The sequence below is a fragment of the Crocodylus siamensis genome, chromosome 3 (genome assembly GCF_052110815.1).
Source record: "Crocodylus siamensis isolate JL-2025a chromosome 3, ASM5211081v1, whole genome shotgun sequence".
Taxonomy (NCBI): domain Eukaryota; kingdom Metazoa; phylum Chordata; order Crocodylia; family Crocodylidae; genus Crocodylus; species Crocodylus siamensis.
In genome coordinates this window covers 173,218,910-173,238,660 of record NC_143397.1, presented here as the reverse complement: position 1 = coordinate 173,238,660, position 19,751 = coordinate 173,218,910, and the positions used below count along the sequence as shown (strand labels likewise).

Here is a 19,751-nt window from a genome sequence, read left to right as displayed (position 1 = left end):
TGGAAGTTTAATTACTCAAAAAAAGTATGAACTTTTTTTTAAATATCAAAGCTCAAGAACAATACATGATGGGAACAGCTTGCAGATCTACCACAAAGATGCATAGGACAAAATTGATGGACAAAGTTTGAATACAGATTTTACCAGAAATATTACATAATTGTTTCCATTTAAAAAAAAAATCAATAGTAAAGCACTGATTACACTGCAGGATATACTAAAAATACAATAAACTTGGCAGTTTATAACTTCTGTAAAAGGAATCTGTTGTACTTTTATATTAGTTTGTTTGTTGTGGTTTAGATAACATTATGCATATTTGGGACTGGTTGTAAATGCCCATACAACAGGAGTTGTCACTGAGACGCATAACATTTTATTCAAAGCTAAGAAAACATCATAGAATTAAACTAAGAAATTCCCTGAATGACTATACAGAAACAAGAGGAAACAATTTTATACCTGTAATGAGAAATTATGAATAAGTATAGGAGTTTGCTTTGGAATTTTGCTAATGGGAATTTAAACTATGCCTGTCCAATATAGTCAGTTTTAAAAGGTTGATTCTGAATGATGACTGCTAAAGCTTTCTGAAGTGCTGTAGGAAAAATTTCCCCTTTCACAAGAGGAACCATTTAAAATGAATGAAGACGTCACTTTAAACTTCTCAAAGAGTATATGACAATACTTATGAAGGAAGTAGTGATGCAATTCTTTAAGTTCTCTATAGCTTTGCAGCTAATTTCCCTCAAACTACAAAGTAGCTTGAAAACCAACTACTACTTCTTTTAATAATAAGATGCAAATCAAGGAGAACTTTATTTTAAACCAATTCTGCAAAACAATTCAACGATACCATACTTTATAAAAATACTTAATTACATAATAAAACGCATTAGCTATTATATAAAAGTGTGAATGTGAAATTTAAAACTCTTGGTTAGGGTAAGATCCACATCAAGGTCTCGAGGTGAAACAAATAAAATTTCATAAACATACAAACTTTTTGGAGAAGTTTTATAATACACTACCATTTACAATGAACACACTCATTAAGTTAGTGTTTTATTTCTTTACTATACAAATGTTATTACAAGGAATTATTCCATTCAGTAATTAAAATCCAAATAATGCCAGCATCATTTTCTGGCATTTTTGTTATAACTGTATTAATACACAAACTTGTATGATTGTGTTACCATTTTAAAATATTTAGAAAAATTACAATTCCATGTTTTTTATTATTTTTACATAAAGCCCTTTTAAAATTTGATAATCACAGATGAGATGAGGGAAAATGGGAAAATAATGGTACTGTTCTTACAGATCCATTTGGTAGAGGGATTCAGTACAAAGCACAGTGTAAACACATGAAAAATAACTTTTAGTACCAGAACTACATTACTTACTTTGTCTGTCAGTTTTACAATGATGGTATGAATTTGATCACAATATGTGAAAAAACAATTTAGATATTCATCATTGAAGTACGAAAGCTTAATTGGAAACTTTATGCCAATTGTTAAACTGTAGACAATGTCATTGCTCGATATGTCAACAGTTGAAGAAAATATTATAGATGTAGTGTGAAGAAAATATAGATGTAGTGTGAGCTGAGCTGGCTTCCAACACAAGTTTGTCATCACAATATAGGTAATATTAAATATATTTTGTCCCTCTAGATTTTAAACCTTCACATTTTTTTCTATTTATTGTGACTTAAATAATTCGGGGGGGGGGGGAGAGGAGTGTGTGCGTGTGCACGCATGTGTATGTATATATACGTGAGAGAGAGAGAGAGAAAAAGTGTGTCTTTATAGTCAAGAAAAATCAAAAGTGCAATCAAATCCCTGAACTATGAGACATTTTACATTTGTGGCACTGATCCCTGTTAATACATATTAGCTACATCTCAGTACCAAATCTGTCTCAGACTGGACTAAAATGTGGCTGTTTACCAGATTAAACTTGATTTTTCAACAACCTTTGTCTTTTCACACAAAACTCATTGTAAGATTGGAGCTTAAAAGATTAAACAATTTTCCCTCTGATTGTATAGTATGGTTTCAAGTTCAAACAATTTTTTTTTCAGTGTAACTTATAAAATATTACCTCATTTTCTAGTTACCTTCATTATTCTTAATTAGCTACGCAGAAAAACAAATAAAAAGGAAAAAAAAATCTCATGCTACTTTCCAGTTACATTAATACAAGTATTAACACAGTGCATTATGCTCTCCAATTCCACTACTCAGGTCTATCATTTAATCAAGTTTGTCATACACTGCTTAACGTTCTCTTTTAACCTCACCTACCCTAATTAAGTCCATGCAAAAGGAAGCTTAAAAATCAAGATTATGAATCAGTATCTCAAATATGGTTGTACCATTTTTAAATGCACTCCCCCCCGCCCCCACCAATTCTGAACACAGGAAATGTTACAGAATTGGAATGGAACTGTTTGGTCCCGTAATCTTCCTTTGCTTTAAAGCTTCTTGTCCGAAACTTGCAGTGCATATTTCCAGACAATTCCCCTTCTAACAAAGCATTATAAAAACATAAGGGAAATAAAGATTTTAACACACATTTTTTTTTTTTGATATGCTCATGCCAAAACTCATTTTATCCTCCATTATTTTTAGTGAGCTTCCTTTGGACCCTAAAATAAATTGGAAAACACCCAATCGCATCATTGGTAAGTTAGGGTATAACACTTTACAAGTGGTTTTGTGCAACTGTATTATGCAATTCCAGTTTGCCATTAAAAGCGTGCAGAGTGGTGAAAATTCTTCCCTGCAATTGCTTCAAAGAAGCAAGGAATTCTTTGCAAGTTCTTTGCATTTGGCAGATTTGTGCATTTCATGTAGGCTATTGGCTTATAAATTGTCTCCAGGCTGGTACTGTGGTTCTGTAGCAGTAAAGTAGTCTTCCAAGAAAGACTGAATATATTCAAAAGTTGGTCTTTCATCAGGGTCCTTCTTCCAACACAGTTTCATTAACTCATGGAGAGACTCTGGACAACCCTGTGGACAAGGCATCCTGTAGCCACGTTCTACTTGTTCCAGAACTTCCCGATTTACCATCCCTAAAATAAAAGGATTTCAGTTGTGAACATTACACATGAAAATAAACTCCAAATAACTGTCAGTCTTTTTCTGGCTTTAGATACCAATACCTTCCTATTGACAAAAATACTTTAATCCTCCAAATACTACTAGTATGTTTGGGGAATATGTTTTTCCCCTCAACAGGAAGCTAAATGAAGCTATCTATCTACCAGCTTCATCTGGTACAGGAAGACAAACTCCTTCCAACAACAGGAGGAAACAGAATTGGTTCAGTATTTCCCAATCTTTTTTTATTCCAGTTCAAACATGAAAAACTACATCGAGAAACCTCAAAGGAAGAGGAAGATTTTGAACAGCTTTGAGAACAAATGTAAACTGAATAGTTTACGAAGTTGCAAATAAAAGAAATATTCTTTTGGTGTTCATTATATACACCCTATTATATAATCATAACATACTATTCTCTAATAATGGCTTGTTTAATTATTTCTCACCTGGATATGGCACTCTACCCTTTGTTACTAATTCTGTCAGCAAAATTCCAAATGACCACACATCTGATTTGATTGTAAACCGACCATATAATGCAGCCTCAGGAGCTGTCCATTTAATTGGAAATTTGGCTCCTGAAAGAGAGGAGACACAAATAATCATTTCCTACATAAATACCAATTGCTTATATACAAGTATAACCAATATTCTGAAATTAGTTATTACATTGACAAGATTTTAATTCAATTAACAAAGTGAAATTTAAATAGGGTGACTTGATATTCTTTTAATAGAAAGGGATTTTTCAGACTTTAAAATATGAAAACAAGAAATAATGGTGGAACTCAAAAGCAGTGATTTTGGGTGGCCAATCTGATACTTTAAAAAGACGTAACTTTCAGAAAGTCAAGCCCTTTAAAATGTCTCAAGCTGGTCACACAAAATATATAATAATTCTTTAAAATAAGTGATTGTTATCAAATTATTTTTATTTTTAGAGATTACTTGTAAAATGATGGCTCTGGAAGTTAAAAGCAGAAGAGGTTAGGCAACATTCTTAACATTTATTTGTTCACAATCTTTTAACTGTATTGATAAAATACAGTGATGTGATGTTATATATAAAGCTTATAATAGGTCAGGGTAACTAGATACGTTTATCCTGTAAATAAATCTGTCTCACCTTGTCTTGCAGTGTACTCATTGTCCTCTATTAACCTTGCTAAACCAAAATCTGCAATTTTACACACAAGATTGTCTCCTACAAGAATGTTAGCTGCTCGAAGGTCTCTGTGAATGTAGTTCATTCTTTCAATGTATGCCATTCCATCAGCAATCTTTAAAAGAACATTTTATTAAAAGGGTTTTATTTATGATCATGTTCATTTACCAAAATGTTACATATAAGTTGATCTTTTTAACTCCAGTTTCACTATACAACTGCACAAAGTGTAACTTTATTAGAACTTAACATTACTGATTTTAATAAAGTTTATTAGTTTATAGTGCATCTACTGACATATCGTTTATTCCTTGCAGCAAATTATAAAATTTAACAGAGGCTATAAAAAGCATCTAGTAGCTATATTACTCATTTATCTTCAGTTGATATATTTGTTTCATGTTTTTAACATTTTCTATGATGAAAACACATTTTTAAAGTACCTGAGCAGCCATGTCAACTAACTGTGGAAGCTTTAAGAATTTCCCTTCTCCTTCCTTTAAGAAATCTAGCAAGCTACCTGTAAAAGATCACACGTTAGGAAAAACACAAATAAATATGAAAAGTTGAAGTGGAAACGTCAGAGGGAAAATTTTCAGACACAGATGAGACATGCCCAACTCAGTTTTAGTGCTTTTGAAAATTTTCCCCCAAGTTTTTCTTTAACCAAAACCTAATACTGGCCTTATATAACCTAACAGCCATCATAATTACAATCAGCAAGTTTCATTAAATTCTTTACGCTTCTCTGAAGATTTTTTTTAAAGACTATCTTTTCCAGCTCTATTTTGGAATATGAAGAAGAAGTGAAAGAGATAAGTACATACAAACCAAGGCATACAAATATTGGCCTTCAGAATAAAATTCTGGGTGCCAGTGGGAGTTTTCCAACATCTGGTCCAAATTTTATTTTTTCTCCACAAAATCTTAATATTAATCAAATGTTATGGTTAAATATGGAAAACTCAAAGGCCAAGAAGTTCCCAGCTTAACACTATTATACATTCTGTAACAGGGAGTCAGGGACTCCTGTTACTTCAACAGAATGCATCAGGTTAAGCTGGTTGTACAGGACCGCAGCAGAGGAACACAAGCTGGCCCTTAAGTAAGGGGAAAGCCTGTGCACGTGGCTGGGGAGCCACAAGACAGGAAGAAGCAGGGCTTTGAGGCATGTAAGCCTAAGGCCTGAGCCAGAAGGGGAGTCTGGCCCTGCATGCTGTAGGGAAAGGAGCTCCCGGCAGAAGCTGGCAGCAGGAAACAGACCCAGGGATACCCAAGAGAACAAGACTGACAGCTAAGGGGGAAGTATAGCTTGCAGTGGTGTACTGACCCAGAGTAGGCGAGAACTTCAGGGGGAAGCAGTTTCCTTATATTTCTATTATGCTAAAGGTTAAGATGGGAGAACTGGATTGTGGCTATGGGGACAGTATGGAGTCCAAAGCAATGCCCGAGAGCTCCCTTTTCAGGCTCTGGGACTCATGGGCAGAGCAGCACACAAGCAGATTTGCCAGGGTCAGGGATCCTAGCAGCTGCCACAAGAGACTGGGGCCAGTGGCCTGAGCCCAGAAAGGCGAGATAAGAGACAGGAGCCCAGAGCTCAAGAGGGTGAAACCAGGGCTGGGGACCAGAAGCCAGGCCCAAGACAGTGGACCTGGGCTGGGGGGCACAGCTAGAGGAAAGGGGCCAAAGCCAGGAGGGTGGAAACCCCCACAAAGGTTTGAGACTTAAGGGGCCAAGTGTAGAGTTAGGGCAAGGGGTCCCTCTCCTAATACTGACTGATGCCTGCGAGACATGGTCATGACCATAGGGGAGGATGAAGACCCTGGGGTGCATACTGAAGTGCAGCTCCTCACTGTAACTGAGAACGCTTTGCTGGAAGCCTTCTGAGTTGCAACGATTCCCTGGAACCAACAGAAGTTCACTGTTGGTTCGGGGGGGGGGGATATAGCTGCTGGCTGCAAGCCTGCATCTGGTTTCCCTTAGTAAAGGCCCCTCCTTCCTGCGAGGCTGCAAAGTTTTCAGGATAGGAGTAGGGAAAGGGAACAGAGGGAGCTTGTTCTAGGAGTTCCCCAGCCTCCAGTGGGGGCTGAAGAACACACAGACTGAACTCTTTTTGTTCCCTTGCCCCCTTCCCATTCTGAAAACAGAGACAGGCTGGCAGGCAGACAGACATAAATTACAAAAGACACTGTTTTCAAATGTCTTCATCTGACCCCTCGTGCAATAAGGGTTCAGATTTTCACCCAATTGGCCATTTTTGAAGCTGTCTGCAGCTGTGCATTTGTGTTTGGTCACAGCTATAGACTGTTTTCTGTGGCCAGATTGGGCAAAAAATTGTCACTTCTGTCTGCACTCATGGTTATAGATAGCCCCTAAGTCCCAACTGTGGCTGTTTTAAAGGGGAAAGCCCAAAGACTATACACAGAGGAAAGGTACCCAAGGAAAAGCCTATTTCAGCCTCTGAAGGCAGCCTCTCCAGGCAAGAGGTAAAAGATGAGAGAGGCTGGGGAGTGTGGGCAGGCAGGTCTGACCACTAGTGGGGCATCAGACACCAGATGGATCACCTGAGCCTCTCTCTCACACATTTAAGAAGCAATTGTCAGTTTTCCATTTATAAAACAGGGATAAAGTTATACTAAACTCTTTTGTGAAGTGCTTTCAGATCTACTCAAGAAAAGCATTGTAGAAAAGCTAGGGAACTCTCCATCTACTCTTAAAATGTGAATAGCTATTTATGTCAAATACTACCACTATTTCATAGATTTCATAGACATTAGGGCTGGAAGGGACCTCGAAAGATCATCAAGTCCAGCCCCCTGCCCAAAGGGCAGGAAGTCAGCTGGGGTCATAGAATCCCAGCAAGATAAGCATCCAATTTACTCCTGAAGGTGTTCAATGTAGGTGCTTGAACCACCTCCGACGGCAGGCTGTTCCAGACCTTGGGGGCTCAGACAGTAAAGAAATTCTTCCTTATGTCCAGCCTGAAATGGTCTTGCAGTAGTTTATAATCGTTCAACCTCGTCATCCCTTGGGGCGCTCTGGTGAACAAACGTTCCCCCAGATCCTGGTGGTCACCCCTGATAAACTTATAGGTGGCCATCAGATCACCCCTGCGCCTGCGCTTTTCCAGGCTAAAGAGCGCCATGGCTCTCAGCCTGTCATTGTAAGGTCTCTTTTCCTGACCTCTGATCATGTGCATGGCTCTTCTATATTTGTATATATAAATAGCATTTCAAAGGTATAAACTTGCAACAGAAGAAAAATTCTCAGCAAAGATGATTACTTTCTAATCTATTACATCTTAAGGGTCAGTTATGATTCATGTTATATTGGGTTTAAGCAAATCAATATTCAATTTTAGTTTAAAACAATACAATTTTCATCTTGTTACTGGGACTTTTAATAAACTTCTAAAATCTGCTGCTTTCCAGTTAACTGCTCACATACCTTTCGTCATGAATTCAGTAACTATGTAGATTGGTTCCTCAGAAACAACAGCATATAATGGAACAAGTTTATCATGTCGCAATTTCTTCATGATCTGAGCCTCCTGCAAGAAAGCTTCTGGCATCATTGTACCAGGTTTTAGTGTTTTGATTGCTACTTTTGTGGTTCCATTCCACGTTCCTAGGGAGACAAGTATATATTACCTGGACTATACTTAACACATTTTCAATTGAAGCTGCTTCCTTTTTGCTTCAGTTTTATTATTTTATATAGATGAAGAAACCATATTGATAATTAACTCTGAATTGAACTGTATATAGTATATACATTATGGAATAAACATACCAAAGGCATAATGTATTTAAGGAGCGTTTGAGAACAAGCAAGTTACAAAAGCAAAATTCAAGTGGTTTGCATTGTGACCTGAATCTCAAAGATAAATATTAACACATTTCTAACTTACATTTTACAGTATCTTCATTAGTCCTTTGAATGCTATATTCACTTGCCCTTTTTTTAATGCATCTGTTTTCCACTTTAACTTGTTATTGCCCCTTTTCCTCGAAACAAATTTCTGGCTGCCATACCTTCCTGTGAATTTTTCTTGAAGGCAGTTGTACTAGTTCTTATCTCCTCATCCAGGAATTATAGTTACAGACTAAATCTTTTCTTTCAGGGTGTGAGTTCACATCTAAAAATTATGAGAGATTTTGCACTAAAGCATGCTTGAAAAATGATATTGCTATAATTGGTAATTTAGCCTTCAGTTCTTTACAAATTATCTTTTCAGACTTTGATATTTATCTATCTAAAATATAATTAAAAGGAATTTTTACAACAGAGGTGTGCAACAGAGATGTGTTTACTCTTACCCATCCACACTTCACCAAAACATCCTTGGCCCAACTTAACTTCTAACCGTAAAGATTCTCTAGGAATTTCCCAAGCATCTTTTGCTAGTCCCTGGGTTTGTGGTTTCACAGTTGGACACACAGTTGTTAGTTTATGACACAGTCCATCAGCATGTTCTGGAAAATGAGAAAAGGAACTACTGAAGTTAAAGATGCACAAAACTATAATGAAGTCAAATAAAAAACTAATAAAAAAATAATCATTCAGTTTCTTTTATAGCACAGCCCTGGACATCACCATTATATTTTTTTTGTTAAAAAGAATAAAACAGTATGCTTATAAAAAGCATCTCAGGTCATAATTACCACTTGCTGATTTTTTTTCCCCCCTTTAGTAGCCATTAGATTAGTATTGAAGCCCAGGATTCAGACTTACCTCTGTAGTGTTTTACCAACTTCTGTAAAGACTCAAATTGTGCTCTAGTTGTGATGTAGTATCCACCATTGTCAAGTTTTCTGATTTTGTAGTGTTTCACATTATCGCCCCTGACCTCATCCCAATCACGTATAGAGAGGGAATAAGCACCTAACAAAGAGTTTAAATTCAGTATCTCTCCAAATATATTCATACAAGTACATGTTTGTGTATGCATACTTTTGTATGCCAAAAATTACATGCATGTGCGTGCACACACACAATAAAAATAATAATTAATATTTGCCTTAGAATAAAAGTCAACTTAAAGAAAAATACCTTTAGTGGTTTCACTCTCTCGTACTAAGAAAATGCCACGCTGGTTCCCAGGATTTAACAATAATCTCTCTGCATCTTTCCTCCCCATCTTACCAAAATACCATCTAGAAATTAAACAAAATATCTGCTGAGGTCAGTAACATACTAAAAATACTGCTTCAATAGGCTGCTTTGAATAGTACATAGATTTTGTCTTCAAAAATGTTACCTAAAAATCCTAAGGGGCTTTTAAAAGCACTTACAACTAAACAGTCAGAAAGATCTCAAGATCTAGATACAATACTGCTTAACTAGAATTACACACATGAAAATTTATAATTCATGGCTTTCCTACATACTGTTTCTGGTCAAGGTCAAAAACAGCAAGGCTCAGCTCTAGTATTCATGTAAATATAGCACACAAGTTTAAAGCTATCAGCATTGTCTGGACTACTGCTATGAAACAGAAGGGATTAAAATAACTGACTGCTTTTTGCAGCAAACACAGCTGAACACATTTTCGTTCACTGCAAATGAATATTGACCTTACCATTATTTGAAAGGGACACTTAATGTAATTTCTAATATAGAAAGAGAGACCTCTATCTGCAAACAGTAGGTTCCAGGACATACTAACAGAACATAATAACAAACACCACAACACCTCCCTTCTTTTCCCTGTCCCAACTTTTCTTAGGGTTAGAAGTTCAACATCACTGGCTGGATCAGATGCACTTGAAACAATAAAACACTGCAATGGCTCAGATGCCTTACCCTCTCCTCTAGCGCCTCAGAGAACTGAACAGGTGGAGTAATTTAAGACACGTGTGAATAAGCAAGCACATTCACTTACATGCAGATGTAAAAACTATTTTGGTGTTAAACACTTTTTCCTTCCTCTACCAACTTGCCCATTTCTGTCCATATTATTTTTAAGAATAAGGACAGGCAAGGGGCATCCTGCACATGAGCTGCTCTATTGGTGCACCTCCTACCTACAGCAACCGAAAACTAAACTGCAGCAACTTACTTTCACTCACAGCTAAGCTACCACAGTTTAGATTCAGGCAGTTTCATGGAGCAGCTGATGGATAGCAAGTCCTCATCCACTTAACTCACCACAATTTCCTCCTGCGTTGATACACTGACATTCCAAATCTCTGCACAGTTTTCAAAATATTGTGATTTCCCCTACACAAAATTCAGCCACAAAAACAATTTTTCTCCCCCCTATCCTCTTCCAGAAAAAATTCCAATAGTAGAAGCAAAATTAATATTGCCAGCTAAGGACTGAAAATCTACTACCTACAAACCAATCACTATCTGCAAACCAGGTGTAGGAACAAATACTTCTTACTGGTCCTAGCTGTTTCCAGTTAAGATGTTGTACCTCAAAGTCATAAAATAAATAAAATAACCCTCTTAGATCAATTTTTATGTCTAACATTTTAATGTGGAGCTTGGGCTTACAGTCCTGGCATTAAGAAAGGTTAGCTTTATAGATGGAGGAATATGAGCACCAGTGCCAGAAATCTCTTTAAAACAGTGGTGCTCAACTTCCAACTTGTGGGCCAAATGTGGCTTGTGGAACCAGAGCATATGGCTCATGGGGCTCCCCACAGGTTGGTAAGTTTGGCTGTGAGGGAGTGGTGGCAATTAATATGACCACCCTCCCCCACTGCCAAATTCCCAAACCATGTGGTAAATTACAGCTAGGACTAGGCCCCTCTCCTCCATGCGGTTGGGTTGGGGTCAGGTCATGCACCCTTTCCCCTTAGAGTTGGGGCCGCATCAAACCTCCTTCCCCCTGTGGAGCTCGATGGGACCCCATCATGCCTGCCCTGGGTACCAGGTCAGAACCATCAGTCAGACCCAGCCAATGGACAGACTGGACATTGCCAATCCAGCCTATCAGGCAAAAGGGTTGAGCACCGCTGTTCTAAAACATTGTTCTAACTTTTTTTCCAAATGGGGTTGAAGGGCAGGGGCAAGTGGGAGGTTGTCTAAATGGGAGGAAAGGATTACATAGCGCAGTTCTTTTATTGGTGCTTCCTTGCATTAAACTGAAGAATTATAGAAAAGGAGGGCTGGAAGTGATCTCAGGAGGCCATCTAGTCCAACCTCCTGTCCTGCTTAAGGGAAGATCATCCTTACAGACCCATCCTACAGATGTGTTTATCTTAGCCCAGAGGTATCAAACATACAGCCCGCAGTGCTGTTGTGTACAGCTTGCTGGGCTACTGGTGGGCCACAGGAAATTGGGGGGCATAGCCACGAGGAGCAAGCTGTGGCAGAATCCTAGGCCCTTGGGCCCTGGTAGATATGGCAATCTGGGGGGACTGAAGGGTGAGCAACAGGTAATACAGCTCAGCTGCCCTGTAGTTGCTTCATCTCTTACCACTGCCACACCTCCTCAGTTGCTGGCCTGGCCACTGCATATCCCATGCCAGAGCTAGAGCTGCCACAGTGACACTAGGTATGCAGCAGTAGCAGCAGCATCTTTGGCTCCAGCATACCACAGGGCATGCAGCAGGAGCTGTGTCATGTGCCCCATGCCAGAGCCACTGTCATCATGTGTCCTGAATCCAGCCTGTAAAGAAACCCGTGGTCTGGATCCAGTCTAGGGAGCAAGATGAGTGGGACAGCCCTGATTTAGCCTATTCTTAAAACTGCATGCGGTATCCTTATCCATAATTACTAGGCACACTGCCTAAAAACATCAAGAATACCCTAACTTGCCACAGAAAACAGGGAGATGGAGGCATTATCAATGTCCTGACTCTACCAGGACAGGAACCAGTCTGTTAACATAAAAAAAATTCAAGGAAGAGGACCATAGACCTCCACTACAGGGGAAGGCAGAACCCCCACAATCTATGTCCATCTGATCACAGGGGGACAGGCCTTCCTGATCGGTCTGACTACGAGCTATTTATTTAAGTCCCACCAAAAGCATCCTCACACCTCAATCAAAATCTCCAGCTTTGGCAGCACCAGAACCCACTGCTTCTGAAGACAATAACAAAATACCTGACACCTGTAGCAATAGGAAGGTAAAAATCCTTCCCCAGCCAATGTGGCCACCAATAAAGCCTAGAAGCATGGGATAACCAAACATAATCCACTCTGCACTGCAACGCAGGAATTGCCAACACAATTCACATTGTGCACCCTAACTGGAGAGCCAGAACTCCTTCCTTTGTCATCCTATCCCCTCCATAAAGCTGGCTGTGGAGCTCTGCTTCACTCTAATTCTAGGTGCAATGAGGGGAAGCCTTTTTAGCAGCTGTACCACAAATCAGGTCTGCACCATTGGTGTCACTCCAATCCGTTTCCCTTACCTGATCTGCTGCTCCACTTTCTACTTCCTGTTCTGTGCTCCCTGCCTGAACTCCTGCTTTCTGCTCCCTGCCCTATCTGCCACTGTGTTGCCTGTCCTATCCCTGGTTTCCCATGTGCCACACACACAGGCTGTCTGTGCCATCTGTGGCACACATGCTGCAGCCGGCCACCCCTGTTCTAGTGCATGTATGAGGGTCTCCTGGGCTTCCAATTGTTGCTAATTGTTCAATAATAAAACAGACTGACAAGAGACTTGAATAATGCCTTACTCTTCTGCTTGAATGGAGTCTGCAGGAGCTACATAATTGCTGGGGATGTAGCCAGTCTTTCCCGTAGCAATGGATCTTGCTTCCCACCAGTCTCCTTCCCTGAAATGCAACAGCAATTATCTCTAACACACATAAACAATACAACGCCCTGTAAAAGATGCAAGAATCATTCATATATTTTAGTCAATACAGTACTTCACATAAATTCAGAATACATCATCCCAACTGTGTTGCTGCATATACAAGTACACTTTTCACTTCAACATAAGCTGTGTGTACTTTTCTATTTTAAAAACTGAAATGAAATGAAGAAGTGTATGAGGGGAAGGTATTTGTACCTTCAAATACAAGAGGAAGAAATTATGTAAGAAATATAAATAGACAAGAAGTAATAACAGACACAAAACAGAAAAGAATTTGCTTTAGACAGAATTTTCAGAAGTGTCTTCTCACTTCCACATATACTTTAGACAAATATTGTCTAAAGGTGTTGACAATTTGGACAACATGACTGCTTCATTATAAAAGATTAAAGAAAATTAACTGCCAACTTCATCTGGTGAACAAAGAGCAGTTAAAAAGGGAGATGATCTAAGGTTTGCTTTTGGTGAGGAAGGAGCAAGGAGTCCTTCTTCCTTGGAAGACAATGAATGTTCCTGCTGTTGGTTTACAGTTTGGTAGTCTGGGTGATATTATTTTAAACTGGGTTTTGATGAACAATACAGACCATTACAGAGGAGCTGTTCAGAAAAAAACAACTTTGAATCAAGAGATCACAAATGGATTCAATGTTAATTACACTAAACACTTGTGTGTCCATGCCTTAAGACAGGGGCATCAAACCTACAGCATGTGAAACAAATCTGGCCTGCAAAGCCTCCTACCCAAGCTCCTGGACTCACTATCACTGCTCTACTCAGGCTTAAGTGGAAATCTGGCCTGCAAAGCCTCCTACCCAAGCTCCTGGACTCACTATCACTGCTCTACTCAGGCTTAAGTGGAAGACGGCAACAGCAAAAAGCAACTAAGGGGTTTAATTCATTTCTGAAGGGGAAAATCTGAAAAATTAAGGGTATGGACATATACGTTTGGAGCCATTTTAAAGGACAGCAGCTGTTTTTAGGGGTGCACCAATAAAGATCTTCTTGGTTGATACCGATAGATAATTATTAACCAGCCATACTGGCCACTACTGATCCAATAATTGATTTACAGCAATGCAGCTGGGCAGCATGGAAAGCAGTGACCTGCAGGTTCAAGTCTGTGAAGGGGGAAGAGGCACAGGAGAAGGAAGGGTTGGGGGTGGCAGATTGAGGCCCCACCAGTGAGGGAGGGAGTGGGGCTGGGGGCGCTGCCCTGCCAGGGCAGTGAATGGGACCTGGGACTGGGGTGAGGAGTGGGACAGAGTCGTGGGCAGCTTGTCCAGGGGATCAGCATCTTGGTGCTTAAAAATGTTGGCAGGGGCGCTGGAACATCAAATGAGCTTGTTCAAAGTGCCGCCGATACCGTTTTTAAGCACAGGGATGCTTTTAACTTGACTGGAGCCGAGCAGGGCAAGAGTGGATGCATGCTGCCCACTGCAGGCTCAGGGGTCTCCGCTCTGCTGCTTTTGCCTCAGGGGCTCCATGTCAGCCGTGCGTCCCCTGCCCACCCAGCAGCAGGAGACACAATTCACTGCCCCCACTGCTGCCGAGAGGGCAGGAGGTGCGCGTGGGTCTCCTGGATTAAGGCAGCAGAGCGAGGAGCCCTGACCCTGCAGGAGGCAGCCCACATCTACCCCGCACACAAATCTGGGCCCATGCCATCCCCCAGGGAGTGTCATGCAGCATCAGGGAGCTACCCTTCCCACCCCCTCTCTCTCCCATCCCTCCCCCATGTCCCCAGGACAATCTGTCCTGCTCCCAGCCCCAGGTCCCATTCACTGCCCAGGCTGGTCAGCACCCCCAGCCACAGCCACTGCCCCTGCCCCACTCCTCCTTCACCATGGGGGCCTCAATCTATTCCCCCCACTCTTCCATCCCCCTACATGTCCCCCTTCCCCTCCAAAGACTTACCTGAGGGGCACTGCTCTCCATGCTGCCTGGCCGCATTCCTGGCTGTGTGCATGTATGCAGCATCCAGAGGCCCCACCCAGAAGGTATAATTAATTATATTTATTGGTGACATTATCTGCTACACTGGCCAAAAAAAGACAATACCGGATAAAGTTAATTTTCTTTTTATTGGTGCCAATCCAATATGGCACAGAGCTAGAGGTGCACCTTTAGTGGCTTTATTTCAATTATTACATGTGGGCAAGCTGGGAACAATATAAAAGCAGCAAAACAGCTCCAACTTTAACAATAGCCTGTCCACATGTAACAGCTGCTGCCTTTTTGGAACTGCTCCAAATGCTTGTGTGTCCATACCCTAAGACAGGGGTGTCAAACATACAGTGTGTGGGTCAAATCCGGCCTGCAAAGCCTCCTAACCAAGCTCCTGGGCTACCAGCAAACTAACAAAAGTTGGGGAAGAAAGGATGTGGCCTGCAGTAGAATCTAGGGCCCTTGAACAGTGAGCTTGGTTCAATTTTCCTGCTGATGGTTTGTAGTTTGGGGGTGTGGGTGACACTATTTTATATTGGGTTTTGACAAGCAATGAGGACAATTACAGAGGAGCTGGTCAGAAAGAATAAGTGATCACAAACTGATTCAAAATGAGCTCCTCTGGACTCAAGCCTGGATGAAGCAATAGCAATAAGTGGATAAATGCTCCAAACAAACATTTGAGGTTTTTAAGCACAAAACTTATCAAGAATGAAAAAAAGAAAGTGATCAACAGAGAATAGCTATACTTTGTAGTTCAGAAAACTAGAGGATTGAGAACTGCCCAAAGTTGAAAGGACAAGGCCTTATTTAAAAAATTAAGGTTTTTCATATAAACAAAAACTGAACAAGAGAAGTTGGGCTGTTTTGAAAAGAAAACATTTGAAATTTGTGTGAAAGCATTTATTTCCCACATTACATTAAGCCTCTGGCATAGTATACTTACGTATTGTTTATTATCTGGAACCGTTCACCCTTCTTAAATGAAAGGTCATCTGTAGTTCTAGCTTCATAATCATATAAGGCCACAAAAACAGTTACGCCACCTTATGAAAAAAAAGGCACAGTATGTAGCAATAGTACCATTAGTACTACCAGCACATAATAATTCTGGTAATATTAGTTTTAAAAAGGCAGTCTACAACAGCAGTTAATCAATTTTGCTTTGACAGCAAACTAAGATTCTTTACAATTTAGATCCCATCCAGTTGCAAAAGGTGATTCAATAATTGGCTAACTTGTTTTCACTGAAATGGAATTATATACACAGGTACTCCGCATTTAATGTTGTCCCGGTTAACTTTGTTTTGTTATTACATTGCTGATCTATTAGAACACATACTCAGTTAAAGTTGTGCAATGTTTAGTTATAACACTACAGGGAGCTGGGAAGAAGGCAGATAGACAGGGTGCCACATGAGCAGCTCCAGCAGGTAAGTGGGGGGGGGGAGGGGGTAGAAAATGGGGATTGAGGCCCCTGTAGGGAGGGAGCTGGGTAGGGCTGGGGCTGCTGTCCAGCCAGGTAGGGCTTGGGACCTGGGGCTGCAAGGCACAGCTGCAGGGCCCCAGTGGGGAGCAGGACGGGGCCACAAGTGGCTTGTCTGGGGGAGGGGGAGGGCCAGGTCCCCGCTGCTGTGCACATTTCTGGGGGACAGGGAGGACCCATGCCCCTAGATCTGTATATGGGGCAGGCTGCGGGCGCAGGCTCCCACCCTGCTTCCCTGTCCCAGGCAGGCATGACTCAGTGCAGCTGGGGACAGTGGGGCTGTGAAGGGATCTCCTTGCTGATGCCCTGGAGACACACCCCTTGCACCTGCTGCTGCTTTGAGGGCCGCAGCCCACACCACTGCCTTCACTGCAAGCTCAAAGGTAGGTGCAAGGGACGCATCACCAGGGCAGTTCACAGTGGCAAGGAGATCCCTGTGTGGCTCTGCTGTCCGTAGCCATGCTGGGTCACACCTGCAGGGCTGAGGTCCTGGGGCAGGGAAACAGAGTGGGAGCCCACACCTGCAGCCTGCGCCTGCCCCCATGTACAGATCTGGGGGGCAAGGATCCCTCCAAGATTGTGTATGGCAGCAGGGAGCCACTCCACCTGAGGCCACAACACAGGGGAACAGGGGCAAGGAGATGCAGACCTTGGTATATAATATCTTTTGTCTGGCAAAAAAAAAAAAAAAATTCCTAAAACCTAACACCCCCCCGCTTTACATTAATTCTTATAGGGAAATTGGATTTGCTTAACATTGTTTCACTTAAAGTCACATTTTTCAAGAACCTTGCTTAACAACGTTAAGCAAGAAGTAGCTGTAAGAGTCCCCAGATAAAGTGGGATATCAACAACCTCTATCCCAAACTCTACAATTTCAGCATAACAGTTCAGTAAGGAATTAACATTGGCCTGAGCAGGCACAGGACAGAGGCCCTGTATCTGACCATTCTTGGCATATGTAAACTGTTTGTTTCTTTAAATGTATTTAAAGGTATTATTTTTAAAAGCTTCATAGAAGAAAACAAAGTCACGTTGTTTAAACTTGCAACCACAGATTTGAAGTTTATATACTAGTTTTGTTGCAAAGCATTCCCACAAGTTGGTTCTCTACTTTTTGGAACTAGATATCAAGATCTATGCAATATATTTTCTTTGATCTTAAAAAGAAAAGAGGGGAAGGATTAATCCTAATTCTGCTCAATCTGCTAACCATAACATACAAGGAAAGGAACTTGTGTTTTAAGAAGATGCACAGCTGCATCATTTTAGGGTCAGCGCTGAGATTCTTCACTGGACAAGTGTGCATACTGTGCCAATCCTTTTGTCATTTGCTTCCCCAAGCCCTTCTGGCTAGTTACCCCAGGCCAGAGACCATTACTGGGTGTATTCCTTGAGTGAGGTATAAGGGCAGGGCAGCTCTAGTACAATGGTAATATGTGGCCTTCAGAGTTAGCATATATAGCTTAGCTAAACAATGACACAGAAAGGATGTGTTAACAGGCTTCAAATATTTGAAAAATATAAGCACTCAGTAGGAATAAATAAATATATTTATTAAACTGGATGAAGTTAAAAACAGAAAAATACAGATTAAAGAGAGATTTGCTGGGATCTATTAGGCTGTAGAATATTTTCAAGGGAACAGTGTGGGGAGATTGGAAGGCCCACTGCCTAGCACATTTAAATCTAAGGTAGTTTAAACAGTATAAAATACATAAAGAGGGACTGTGTAATTCAATAGGTCTTCTCCATCTCAAATTTCTCCAATGCTGTCATTCAATTATTGGGATACTTTGGTGAGAGATCAAAGTTGCTAGACAATCTTCAGCTGACTTAATTGAAGACTTGTTCTTCAATTCTTCTCAAGACCATATGAAGTCAGGACTAGTAGAAAGAAGCCACGCTATTTATAGTCGATTTGAAAGGATTTAAAAATCCTTCTTTCCATCATAAAGAATTCAGAAAGGAGCTCTCAAAGAATAAAAATAACCTCTCTTTCTGTTCAGGAACTCTCACATATTCCCAAAAAACAGTGAATGGTATCTTCAGATAGAACACGGACAACAAATTCTTTAACAAAATACAGGCTGTAAAACAATTTCCTAAACCAGAAGCAGCAAACTCATCTGGCCCTGCAGGCCACATGAATAGCACAGGGCCAGTCCATAGGCTACTAGATTTCCCCCCACCCCGCATATGCCTGAACCAGCGTATGCAGCATCTGCCAGCCCAGTCCAGAATGCCAGCCCCAGCAGGTACCATGTACCTCCCAGGCACTGAATTCGAGTTAATGGGAAAGCACTGGGGATGGGATTATGGGGTTTTGAAGGCTGGATCTGACCCACAGGTTGTATATTTGACACCTCTGTCCTAAATTATGCAGTGAAGTACAATAGTTAAGCCCAAACTATCACACACCTTGGCGAAGAATTCAGCTGTTACTTGACTTATCTCTTCAATAGGTATTTGTCTAAAACAGTGATTCTTAACCAGGATGCCACAAAAACTGGAGTGCCATAACATCCTTTTAAGGGCAATGTAGGGTGCTGCTCAATATTGCACACCTAACCATGCTAAATGTGGAATCCATAGTGCCAAAAACATTCTGACCTGGGTGGTCTTTGTAACAGAAAAACTGTTCTATTATTTTCCTGTAGTCAAAAAAACAAAAAAGGAAAAGTTCAAAGATGACATTTTCTGAGGAGTCGCTTGAGTCCAATGACATTGATAATCACAGGTATAAGGTAATCTGAGACTGATTTACGACCTAGAGGTGCAGGGGTTGGCAACCTTTTTGCCACTGCAAGTCCGTGCTTACAACTTAGCCTCTGCTGCAGGTGCAGGCCCACACTCCTTGGAGAAGTGAAGATGCTGGAAGGAGACCAGACAAAGGCAGATGCTAGGACCCTGGGGATACCTTCTCTGCGGCAGGAGAATAAACTGAACACAGCAGGTGCTAGGATGCTGGGGACACTTGTACCTGGAACATGCTGTTGTCTGGCTTTGTACAGACATTCAGTTTCTCCTGGGAGAGATGATTATTTCCCAGGAGAAACCCTGAGTATTCTGGCTTTTTCCCCCCCAAAGTAAAAATGGCCAGGAGAAAAAATAACCTAAGAACAATCAAGTTTAAATCACTCCCAGGAGAATTTCTCCTGGGAAAGAAAATGTCTTAACATGCTGTGGCTTCTCTCAGAAGACAGCATAGTTCTCCAGCATCCCCTTCCTTGACAGAGACAATGCGTTACTCATTGG

The 19,751-nt window shown here is 40.9% G+C and overlaps 1 protein-coding gene across 1 annotated transcript in view; it reads right to left on the bottom strand.

Moving 5' to 3' along the window:
* YES1 (YES proto-oncogene 1, Src family tyrosine kinase) overlaps window positions 1-19,751 on the bottom strand; it is a 71,765-nt gene continuing 52,014 nt past the window's right edge. Inside the window, exons 3-12 of the mRNA XM_090039764.1 lie at window positions 15,954-16,053; window positions 12,924-13,022; window positions 9,334-9,437; window positions 9,016-9,165; window positions 8,601-8,756; window positions 7,729-7,908; window positions 4,725-4,801; window positions 4,243-4,396; window positions 3,563-3,694; window positions 1-3,085 (exon numbers count right to left, since the gene is read on the bottom strand). Of these exons, the coding sequence (XP_089895890.1) occupies window positions 2,877-3,085; window positions 3,563-3,694; window positions 4,243-4,396; window positions 4,725-4,801; window positions 7,729-7,908; window positions 8,601-8,756; window positions 9,016-9,165; window positions 9,334-9,437; window positions 12,924-13,022; window positions 15,954-16,053 (1,361 nt within the window). The 3' untranslated portion in view covers window positions 1-2,876. The remainder of the gene's footprint in view (window positions 3,086-3,562; window positions 3,695-4,242; window positions 4,397-4,724; window positions 4,802-7,728; window positions 7,909-8,600; window positions 8,757-9,015; window positions 9,166-9,333; window positions 9,438-12,923; window positions 13,023-15,953; window positions 16,054-19,751) is intronic.